The sequence below is a fragment of the Canis aureus genome, chromosome 32 (assembly GCF_053574225.1).
Source record: "Canis aureus isolate CA01 chromosome 32, VMU_Caureus_v.1.0, whole genome shotgun sequence".
In the NCBI taxonomy this organism is placed as follows: domain Eukaryota; kingdom Metazoa; phylum Chordata; class Mammalia; order Carnivora; family Canidae; genus Canis; species Canis aureus.
Window position 1 is genome coordinate 19,184,769 of NC_135642.1, and position 12,423 is coordinate 19,197,191.

At 40.8% G+C, this 12,423-nt stretch overlaps 1 protein-coding gene across 1 annotated transcript in view; it reads right to left on the bottom strand.

The window, feature by feature from the left end:
- MYEF2 (myelin expression factor 2) overlaps nucleotides 1–6,732 on the bottom strand; it is a 38,463-nt gene extending 31,731 nt beyond the window's left edge. Inside the window, 3 exon segments of the mRNA XM_077881020.1 lie at nucleotides 382–590; nucleotides 6,470–6,546; nucleotides 6,548–6,732. Of these exon segments, the coding sequence (XP_077737146.1) occupies nucleotides 382–590; nucleotides 6,470–6,546; nucleotides 6,548–6,664 (403 nt within the window). The 5' untranslated portion in view covers nucleotides 6,665–6,732.
- Between the last annotated feature and the right edge of the window lie 5,691 nt (nucleotides 6,733–12,423).

Genomic DNA, 12,423 nt, shown 5'->3' on the forward strand with positions numbered 1-12,423 from the left:
TGGAAAAAAATAATCAGACCTTATTATTCATACTTTAACACGCTAAATGTATTACTTAACTAGTGCAATAGTCCTTTAAAAATCTATAAAAACTTCAACTAGACAAAGCAATCTCTTTAACAAAGTTCTTGGTGGCATGCATATGCTGGCTCACACTATACCACTAAAATGGGAAAAAAAATAACTTCATTTATCCATATGACTTTGCAATGAAATTGTGTCAAGTGAAAGAAGAGGAAAAGATTAATTCGAGCGTCAAGAAATAAACAAAATCAATTTTTTGAGTCTATGTGGCTCAGGGGAATAAAAACCACGTTTGCTTAGTTCCCTCCCCCTTCTACATGAAGATTACCCAACAGTGGGTTTATCAGGGATGGTTACCTTTTTCTCTCATTAGATCTTTAATGGCTTGCCATTTCATGTCATATGGGATGTTGCTAATGAAAACTCTGTTTCGATTTGGACCCTTCTTTTCCCCAGTGCCCGAATTTTTGTCTTTTGAATAAGGATGAAATCTATTGGCCTTCTTATTTCCTGAAGATTTTTCTTTTAATTCAGATTTATCTTCTTTGACTGATTCATCATTCTCCCTATGAATTAAAAACAAAACAAGAAGAAAACCTCAGTCATGTTTCTAATAATAGAAGCCTACATTACATAAATATTTTATACTTATCACTTCACTTCACAAAACTCTCCGTTAAGTTAGACCTTAGCAAAGCTGCTGGAGAGTCAGCTTGCTTGCTTTGAAATTACCCAGTGCCATTTCAAAGCAAGGATTTGGGCATCTTACCAAACTTCTCATTTAACAATCCTTCTCTTTCCATATTAAATAGGTGCAGCATCCAGTCTCCCAGCTTCTCCCATCATACTATTTAATAAATATTAAAAGAACCTAACAAGAGGGGAAAACGAGTGATTTTATTCCTATAGTATATATATCTGCCTTCTTTAAAGAAGCATTAACTCGGGCAGCCCGGGTGGCTCAGCGGTTTAGCGCTGCCTTCAGCCCAGGGCCTGATCCTGGAGACCTGGGATTGAGTCCCATGTAGGGTTCCTGCATGGAGCCTGCTTTTCCCTCTGCCTTGTCTCTGCCTCTCTCTCTCTCTCTCTGTCTCTCTCTCTCTGTCTCTCATGAATAAATAAATAAAATCTTTAAAAAAGGAAGCATTAACTTTCTGAACTTCAATCAGAACCCTATACTTTACTTTGCAAAGGATACCCTGAAAAAAGTTTATCTCCTCAAGCTTAACAATTTCACAAAACTTTTCTCCTCCTTGCTTAAAAACATAACTAAAATACATAGCTATATTGATGTGTCTATATATGCATACACTCCCATATGACTCTTGTAAATTTTTTCTATTCTCAATTTTGATCACCATAATTACTTGTGAAGTATTCTAATATTTTCATACTCAATATTTTCTGTATATTAATCTATAAACTAGGATAGGGTACTTCACAGAATCATATAATTTTTACTGGAAGTTATTACATAGAAGGTAGTATGGAGAGGAGATGGGTAGTAGTACTTGAAGGCAGCACAAATCAGAATTTTATAAATCTACTTTTTAATGAGACTCTAACTGGAAAACTATTTAAATCATAAGACTGCAATCACAATATAACTATATGACGTTACCCACCAACCATGTGTAAGTATACACTTAAAGTAAATCCTATAGATAAAAATCTGGATATAGATTTTTAAAATGCAATTTACTTTTCAAAAGGAATCTTTTTTTTAACAGAATAACAATAGGCTTCCTTTAAATTATTAATTATTCTAGTGAATCTAAAACTATTTAATTAAAACTTCAATTTAAATTCCATGGAATGCCCGGGTGGCTCAGCCTGTTAAGCATCCCATTCAATTTCAGCTCAGGTCATGATCTCAAAACCCAGGGTCTGGCTCCACACTGGGCATGGAGCCTGCTTAGAATTCTCTCCCTCTTCCTCTGTACCTCCATGACTCCCCAGCCCCTGCTCTCTCTCCTCATCTCTAAAAATATAAAAAATAAATAATATAATTTTCCACAAACATGTATTAATAAAAATCTCTGGGAATGACATTCAGAATTCCAAATCTCTTAAAGCTTCCTAGATTATGCCAACAAAGAAACAAGCTTCACAATCCAGGCTCTAATTTATCTTCTAGGGCACCCCCGGTGGCACAGCGGTTTAGCGCGGCCTGCAGCCTGGGGTCTGATCCTGGAGACCCAGGATCGAGTCCCGCGTCGGGCTCCCTGCATGGAGCCCGCTTCTCCCTCTGCCTGTGTCTCTGCCTCTCAGTCTGTCTCTCTCTCTGAATAAATAAATTTAAAAAATAAATAAAATAAATTTAAAAAAATTATCTTCTAGGCCAAGCAATTGTGGGAATCTATACACTGTAGGGGTCCACACACACTTTTTATTGTGGTCATCTGTTCCAGGATACACTGAACTTCCTAGGCACTACTTTTCTGAGCAGATAACAACACAGCCGTAAATATACTACATAAAACTCTGTAAGAACAAAAACTATCTGCATTGGTATGAGTAGCATCTAGCACTGTGACTGCACATGTCACTCAATAAATACAAATTTTTGACTGAATGAACAGTCAATTAAGAACCCATTCTCATCAGGGCACAGATGGTGCTGCTGTCTGCCAGAAAAACTGCTAAAATCAAGGAAGAGACATTAGGGTCAAATTTCCTTTGCCACCTTTTCAGACCTTGACAGGTGCACCTTCACTGTCAAACAACTTCCCTCATCAGAAATGGCAAAATCTAGAAGTGGTCTTCACAACTGTCCAACTCCAGCAAGTACCTACCTGTCTGAACAGTGTGCTACTTCTGAAAATGGAAGGAAGCAGCCAAAAGGTACAAAGGCCTTTTCTCTGGTTTTTAAGTAGATACAAGAACTCTTCTTTTTCGTCCCCCAAGGAACTCATTTACATAGTAGACAGAATTAATGTTTTTAAAATCACTAAGTCTCTGTTCAGGTAAATAGACATCTATATAGTCTCTAGCTCAATATGTCTTCTCTTCCCTATTTTCTTCCTGGTTGAAACCAATTATGAAAACTGTGCAAATTTCTGAAATACTATGTTCTTCTATTCTTATATGAATGTTTGTTTGCTTACAACAATCTGATAATTCCATTAGAAAGCAATGATATTATATAGGGTAGGATATCCTCTCTAAAATATTTATTTCAATGATGGCCAGAGAGCAATTTCTTCAAGTTTTCCCCAATTAGCGACATATTAAATAAAGATAACTGCTACACTGTTCATCTAGAATGCATAAATTATCTATGGAAAGTAGATCAGTTTAGTGGCTAGAGATATTATGATCTGATTATTAAGAAAATAAGCTTTAATTATTCAATTCCTAAACTCTTTTTACATCATAAATACACTATGGAATAATTCAGATACATGCGAAAACTCTTAGAGAAATGATGCTACATAGTATTAAATATTGGCACTATATCCAGAATTCCTTGTAATGATGCCCGAACCATTCATTCAAACAAACCCTCCTCCCTAATGCCCTTGAAATAAAGACTGTGACTATTTTAAGTCACAAAAATGTTATCTACTCTTAGGATGGAATTATGCCTACCCAAATAATAAATTTCTGAAAAGTCAATATTCAACACCAAATAATGAAACACACTTTTTTTGTTTTTTTGTTTTTTAATTTATTTATGATAGTCAGAGAGAGAGAGGCAGAGACACAGGCAGAGGGAGAAGCAGGCTCCATGCACCGGGAGCCCGACGTGGGATTCGATCCTGGGTCTCCAAGATCTCGCCCTGGGCCAAAGGCAGGCGCCAAACCGCTGCGCCACCCAGGGGTCCCTAATACGATTTTAAAAGAGTGCTTTAGTATAAGATCTAAAATTATGCGCAGTTCCATTCTTTATTCCTAATATAAAAAATATTACTCCACCTCACTTTGCTTCACGCTAAATGCTTAGGATCTTACGCAATATTTTATACCCTAATGTAACTCTCAATCTTCAAATACAGTGTTACTTAATTACACAGAAATAATGAAGAGTTGTAACAATACTGCTATTTTTCCCCCTCTTTCACTTAAGGAGAACTGGCATACCACTTTGGCATAAACAAAAAGACTAAACCTAGGAAGACATCTTTAACTTCTCAAAAGATGTGAACATGCCCACGAAATCCTCTGTGTGTGTCATGATGATAGAAGTTCACGTCTGCACTTCTTACATAAATTTACTGGACCTTTTTAAGTATAAGGCCTTGGGGATACAAAGATGAATAAGACATAGTGGTCTCCATCCTCAATGACTATGGATTAACCTCGGAAAAGTCATTTTAATCTTGGTAGGTGGCACCCTGCTCAATGTTAAGCAATACATATTTTACATTCACATACTGTGAATTCTTATCCTTAAAAATGTAAGGTAATCAAATCAAAAGTTATGTGTTGGATTGTTAACTACTCCAGTTGGTTCATAGGGTCAAATAAAGGTTGTTAGGTTGATGCAGGTAAATGTCCCCAGTGATTCAGCATGAGCGACCCATGCTGGACCACTATATGGTTCTCATGGAACTGACAGTACAAGAAACCCTTGGGAATAAATTTGCATCTTTACTCAACTTTTGGGAAAAAAGAGTGAGAGATGAATTATAAGTAACATGAAAAGCATCTTCATTTGTACTTACTAGTAACATTTCTTAACTTCACTTTATATTCCCCCCCGCCCCCCTTCTTCAATTAGAAGTGAGAGATTCTTTTCGTAGGAAAGAATCGTAGGAAAAAAATCTCTCCTCTCCTGTCCAGCTAAACCACAATGAGACTTTCAAAGGGATTAGAGACTTTCAGATCTGGGAGGTTTAGATGCCAGCTTTATCTGTACTGACACTATTATAGTAATCACACCCAAGTATAGTAGGGCTTCTCTCTGTAATTCAAGGCTGTACTTCTTGTTCGGGAGAATAGGGTGGCAAGTCCATGTCTGATGTAAACAAAAAGCACGTATTTTATCATTCCAATGCTTTCTATTCAAATTTATGATGCCGAATCCCAGAGAGCCCACATTTTGGCAGGCATGGTACAAAGTGCTCGCTTTCCAGCTGCTCAGTTCCTGAGGTGCACCACTTTGCACCTAGGAACAAATCCCACGGAGGTCGAATCTCTTCTACCTGCACCTCTATTCTGCCTGGAAGATGCAATCTATCCTATTCAAACCCAACTGAAAACAAGAGGGTTCAAAGTGAGCTGCGAGAGCTACCTCATCTGCCCTCAACCCCTACACCAACTAGTTCAGGTCTTACCCTCCTGCTTCAAACATTTTACACACATACACACACACACACAAAAAAAAAACACTTTTCTTTCCTATTTTAGGGTGACCGTGTATGTTCACCGCTCTCTACTCTGAGGCACAACTGAAGAGAAGGAAAAGGATGTTTTTTTCGTTGTTGTTGGTTTTTTTTTTTTGTTTTTTGTTTTTTGTTTTTTTTTTGGCTAAAGTAGTAACAGACTTTCCAAGTTTAAAGAGCTGGGCACCTGCAAAAGAATGCCTGATTCACAGCACCTGTACGACAAGAACAATGGGGGAGCGTGTTTTCTTATAAACTAGAAATTATGGATTCGACGCAACCAAATTCTTTATAAGCATTGGTGACAGGGGCAATCTTAAAAGCAGCGGGCTTTCTTCGATTTTTAAACAACAACAACAACAAAAATCTTAGTTTACCATTTTACCAAAATCAAGAACAAAACCATCACACAACGAGTTCTTCAAAAAAAATAATGATGACCTGTATAGCTGATTTACAAACACCTGCGGGGGCGGGAGTGGTGGGTGGGGGGTCAAGGCACCAACGCACATTTTCCTTTCGGAATCACCTCTTAACCAATGCAAGAATGACACAATGGATTCAGGCTAACCGCGCATTATTAAACTCCCCCCTTGGCATACATAATCCGTTCGGAAAATAAGATCATATACTTTGGAAACAGCAGCAGCAGCAGCAAACACCGAACTCACGAAGCTCGGGATGAGGCCGGGAGATGGGGGGCGGGGGGAGGGGGAGGGGGAGGGGGAGCCGTTCCTTTGAAACGCGTTCCCCGTGGTTGGGAGGAAATGCCCGATGATGTCATCCCTGGTTACTCCCTAGCGATGAACACCAGCTACGGGGCTGGGCTTTAAAAGGGGGACCATCTTCCCGCGGACGGCGGCGGCCGCGGAGCCCGGCTTCAAGGCTCTCCCCCGGGAAGGACGCGGCGCCCCGCGCGCGGCGGGAAGGGGAGGCCGGGGGGGGGGGGGGAGGCCCGACTCGCACCTGCGCGCCCGCCGCCCGCGCCCACGCCCACCCCCGCGGCGACCAGGCCCCAGGCCGGCCCTGACCCCCCGCCCCGCCCCGCCCCGCCCCCCGTCCCAGGCCGACTCCCCGCCCCCCCACCTCGCCCCGGTGCCCGGAGGAAAAGACAATACATTTTAACGCCATTGGAGCTGCCGCTGCCGCTGCCGCCGTGCTGCGGAGGCTGCTTCTCCGGCTCCGGCGGGTGCGGGTGCGGGTGCGGGTGCGGGTCGGTCTCGCCGCGGCTCGCCCGGCTGCTCCGCGGGCTGCTGATGCGGGCTGTCGTCGCCGGCGGCCCCGAGCACCTCGGGCTTGTCGGCGTCCGCCATCCCGCCGTCGCTGCCTCCGCCTCCGCCCCCGCCTCCGCCTCGGCCGCCTGCGCGGAGGGGCTCCGAGCGCTGCAATGGCGGCGGCCGGGAAAGCGGTAACGGATCCCGATTTGAAAAGGCCCCGAGCGCTCAGCGGCCCGGATCTCGCGAGAACCGGCCGGAGCCGGGAGACTAGGCGAGGGTGTGAGCCGGGCGCGGGGGGTGGGCGTGGAGGGGGAGGGGAGGGGGCGGGGGGGGGGGGCGGCGGGCCGGGGACGTCGGGGCCGCAGCCCGCCCTGCGCGAGCCCGGGGGCGGCCTGACGTGCCCGGAAGCCCCCGATGGGGCCCAGCTCTGCCCACCAGCCCGCCCGCCGCTGGACGCCCACTGGGGTCTCCGCGTACAGAAGTCGGCCCCAGGGCTAGAAATCCCTTGAGCTCCGAAACCCACATTATTCGATCCATTCCTGGGACGGGGCAGTTTAAAGAAGCACATACCACTTTGCATCTTTAAAGACCTCTGCAAATGCACATACCACTTTGCATCTTTAAAGACCTCTGCAAATCTTCAGACACACACCCCTCCCCCCCCCTTAGAAATCCTTTGAATAATGCAAATAAATCACTTGCTACTTCAATGCCTAGGCACTCTGTGGACATCCAATATACAGTCATTGACGACAGGTTGCAATTCACCAAAATGAACAGCTTTGAATTTCTTTGCATTCTGGTTGTTCTTAAGACAGACGCTTTAGAACTCAGCCATCAGCTTCCAAAAAGAAGGCTGGAAGTTTTCGAATTCTCTGGGCAGCAACCAATGAGGAGAATCTATAATTTTAATAAGAAATCTTCTGCTAGACTAGCTGATAATGGACATTTTGGCTTGGAGTTGTGTTATTTTTATGTTGATGAAAATTACATTCGAAGCAGTTACGGGCTTTCAAACATTTAATTACCATATGGAGTTTTAAGATATACTCATAGATTTTCCCAAATATGAAAAAGTAACCCGTTAAACATAATCAACTACTAACTCCTGAAGACTGATAATATTTCACATTTAAATAGCCTTTGTCAGCTGAGAAGTTTAAAGACCTTCTCAAATGTTTCTTCTGGTAAAGAAGCAAACCTGTATGGTTTAGGTGCTTTGCAGAGTATCACACACACATTAGTAGTCAAGTGGTAGTTTGAAGCTAACATTCAGGGACACCTGGGTGGCTCAGTGGGTGAGCATCTGCCTTTGGCTCAGGTCATGATGCTGGCGTCCTGGGATGGAGCCCCACATCTGGCTCCCTACGGGGAGCCTATTTCTCCCTCTGCCTATGTCTCTGCCTCTCTCTCTGTGGAAAGAAGGAAGGAAGGAAGGAAGGAAGGAAGGAAGGAAGGAAGGAAGGAAGGAAGGAAGGAAGGAAGGAAGGAAGGAAGGAAGGAAAGACTAATATTCAAGTAATATACAATTTCCTCATTTCCCCCTGTTCTTTGACATTTAAATTATGTAGATTTCTGCCGTCGACTAAAAAAAGATCTTAGAACACCTGATCCAATATCAGAAAAGTTGAGCTACTTCATCAAACATGCAAACATAAAAATCAGAACAGTTTTAGTCATGAGGAGCACACTGGGTAAAATACTGCTGTCTTGGGTGCTACGGACATTATTTCATAAACACATATATGCTGTTGTAGTTGCTGCATGAACTACTTGGTCAATTCCAAGACTTAGCATTTGGAATAGGAGAAAGGCATTGGATTTTGATACAGAAAACCTGGGTTACAATCCCAGCTCTGCCACTTTCTGCCTGTAACTCCTTGGGCAAGTCACTTCTCAATGTTTCTGTAATAAATAACAGTGATAATACCTACTTTACGGGATTAAGGTGAGAATTAAAAGAAAGCAGTTTATGTAGGGCAAAGTGCTATATGAATATAAAGTAGAATTACAATTCCCTCTCAAGGCTGAGCAGGGTTTAGTCAAAGAGAAGTCAGGTCATTTTCCCATAGAACTGAATTATAAGTACTTTCAAAACATTCATTACCCTCTATTATTCTTTTGCTATAGTTGAATTTAATGATGAAAACATAATCGTGCTGTCCCTAATACAGTATATTCTTGCAAAATCTTTCAATAAATCGAATTTAATATTTTTCAGAGACTTTATGCTTAAAAGAGAGTAGTAGGCACATGAGAAATATGAAAAATGAGTATGGCACTGTTGGGAGAGAAAATTTATAAAAAGCACTATTTGAGTGCTATAATAGAGATAAGTGTGAAGCATAATTAAAAACTTATTTACAAAAAAAAATTTATTTATGAAAAATTTATTTATGAAAATTTATTTATGAAAAAATTTATTTATGAGTATTTAAGAGACTGACCTGCTTACTGTGGTGTGCTAATTAAAATATTCCATTAAAATATTTTTCTTGATTGCTGAGTTTTTTGCCTCTCCCTTAAAATGCTGTGCCTAAGACAAATACTTCTCTCACTGTATCTTACTTAGTCCTAGTTCTAATAAATGCAACAACAGGCAGAGGTAATTCCTGCAGAGGGATTGATGAACATTTCATAGAAGAGCTAGATCTTTAAAAGATGGGGAGAATTGGGGATCCCTAGGTGGCTCAGCGGTTTAGTGCCTGCCTTCAGCCTGGGGCGTGATTCTGGGGACCCGGAATCGGGTCCCACGTCAAGCTCCCTGCATGGAGCCTGCTTCTCCCTCTGCCTGTGTCTCTGCCTCTGGCTCTCTCTGTGTCTCTCATGAGTAAATAAATAAACTCTTTAAAAAAAAAAAAAAAAGATGGGGAAAATTGGGACAGCTTCTAAAGAGAAAATGATAAATACTATTCCATCAGACTGCTCTATAGATGTTTCCTTCCTCTCTTATTATCAATATTATACTTACTTTAGTTAAATCTGCAAAAAATTTAAAAATGTTAACATTCTATTGATACAGGGGCACCTGGGTGGCTCACTGGGCTCAGGTCATGATCCCAGAGTCCTGGGATTGAGTTCTCTGTCAGGCTCTCTGCTCAGCGGGGTGTGTGGTTCTCCTTCTCACTCTCTGTGCTCTCTCTTCCCCGCCTGAAATAATAAAATAAAATAAAATAATAAAATAAAATAAAATAAAATAAAATAAAATAAAATAAAATAAAACCTATTGCTACATTCTATTTCTGTAGTGTTCTTTTTCCTTCCTTCCTTCCTCTGCTTTTTTTTAAGTCTATGTATACATACTGAAAAATTCTTGAGTGATACTTTAGTTTTTATCCTCTTACAATTTCCACTGCAAATGTTATTATTTGCAATTGCACAAAATGTATAACTGGTACAACTTCTCATAACCACTTAATTTTCTTTCTTATGAATTGGAGTGTGTGTGTGTGTGTGTGTGTGTGTGTGAAAACGGGGTTGGGAGGGTCGATTGAAAGAGGCCATTACACATATCTGGAAATTTAACCCTAAAATTCCAAAATATTTTCAATCAACACTTTAATATGTATTATTTAGTAATACATGTTATGCTAGTAACAGAGACTAGAAATAATAGTCTTAAACAAAATAGAAGTTACTACTTTCTTAAAAGTGGTACGAAAGTAGGCATTGCAGAGCAGGTATGGTCATCATGGGCTCGGGTTCCTTCTAAATCTTTCACAATCTTTGCATGTGACTTCCATTCTTAGGATTGCCCTCTGGCCCAAGATGGCTACTGGAGATCTAGGCATCTTGTCTTCACTGGAGGCCAGAAGCAGTCCAGAAAAGAGGGATCCTATCCCGAAGTCTCAAACAACACTCCAGCTCATCAGTCAAAACTTAGTAATATGATGCATTCACCTTTAGGGAAGGTGGGCAAAGAATTTCTCAGTTGGCCTCACTGCCCACGGTTCTGTTACCAAAGAAGAGAATGAAGTGGCAACTCAGATATGATCACCCTTTTATTTTTCTTTTAAAGATTTTGTTTACTTATTCATGAGAGACACAGAGAGAGAGGCAGAGACATAGGCAGAGGGAGAAGCAGGTTCCTTGCAAGAATCCCGGGATCTAGACCTGAGCCAAAGATAGGCGCCCCCGCTGAGCCACTCAGACATCCCCTTTTAATTTGTTTTTAAGAATTGGAGGCAAAGGGATCCCTGGGTGGCGCAGCAGTTTAGTGCCTGCCTTTGGCCCAGGGCATGATCCTGGAGACCTGAGATCGAATCCCACGTCGGGCTCCCGGTGCATGGAGCCTGCTTCTCCCTCTGCCTGTGTCTCTGCCTCTCTCTCTCTCTCTGTGTGTGACTATCATAAATTTAAAAAAATAAAATAAAATCTTAAAAAAAAAAAAAAAAAAGACTTGGAGGCAAAGGGCAGCCCCGGTGGCCCAGTGGTTTGGCGCTGCCTTCAGCCCGGGGCCTGATCCTGGAGACTCCGGATCAAGTCCCATGTTGGGCTCCCTGCATGGAGCCTGCTTCTCCCTTTGCCTGTGTCTCTGCCTCTCTTTCTGTGTCTGTCATGAATAAAAATACATAAACATTAAAAAAAAAAAAGAATTGGAGGCAAATACCAACAATATGAAGTCAGCAGAAAGTATAGTATGATTTTTAAGTCAATTTACTTGGCTTTATAAAATTAAATGGATGAATTTGGAGCTGTTAAGTTTCCACACTTTAAAGAATTGAAACCCAAAAAGGATTTAAACTTTAAAAAATGCTATGGGTTATATCTGAGATCCATATATAGTTCCTTTTTTCATCATGGAAGTTCATTCTATGATGAAATGTGAATGTCAGTTATTATCTTTAGAAAAAGTATGGGGGAGAAAAGTTTGGATTTATTCTGATAATGAACTACTTACTATTTCTTTTCTCTCTCTCTCTTTCATTGTTTTTCTCTCTCTCCTCCTGCCCTCCCTCGTTCTATTGTTTTGCTTAATTTAGGAGTCTAATTTTCCCATTTAGCATTCTAAAAATATATCCTAAGGAAAGGTCCCTATGAACTAAATGAATCTTAGAATTAAGGCAATTATCTAAATAATCCAGGCAGAAATCCCACTCTCCCCTCTATTATTCAAATAACTCAGATAATACCAAGGGTTTTGCTTGAATTCCTTAGATAACTGTTTCATTTTTCAACTTTACAATGCCAGGATTATCACCCAATAACAGATTTAATTTTGATTTTTGTAAGCAATATTTGGACACTTTTTTCTTTGAAGACTAAAGGCTCCTATAACTCCTAGACATTTACTTGTCTCAATTTTTGTCTACTTACTAATTTCCTAAATCATCCTGCCTTTTCTTCAATCTCATTCCAGTAACTCCATTAAAAAGTGGATCAGAAGAGCCAATTTACCTCCTTCCTTCCGTATAGGCATAGTTGCTCCCTCCTTTTTAATAATCCCATGAACTGGGCTTCCTCTGTCCAAAGCAGTGGGTACTATATGATAACATTTTTTTTTTTATGATAACATTTTTAATTATTCTAGGTTTAGTCCAAATCTAAAGAGTACTAATGAAAATGATTTTAACAAATATTGTTTTTCATTTAAATAATTGCCTTTTTAGAACAATTATTCTCAATTTTCAATTACAGCATTTGGAAGGGAAAATAGATTTCTTACAGTGATGAATAATAAGATTCAATCTACATGCCATCCTGCACATTTGAAGGTAATCCTAAAATGGTGGTGATAGAACAACTAACATAATCCATATTCATCTCCTTGTTTGATAATAGAAATTTATTTAAGGTGACTATGAAAATTGATAAAAGCCCCTATTCCCTAGCCTCACTGGCAACTCTGCATGGCG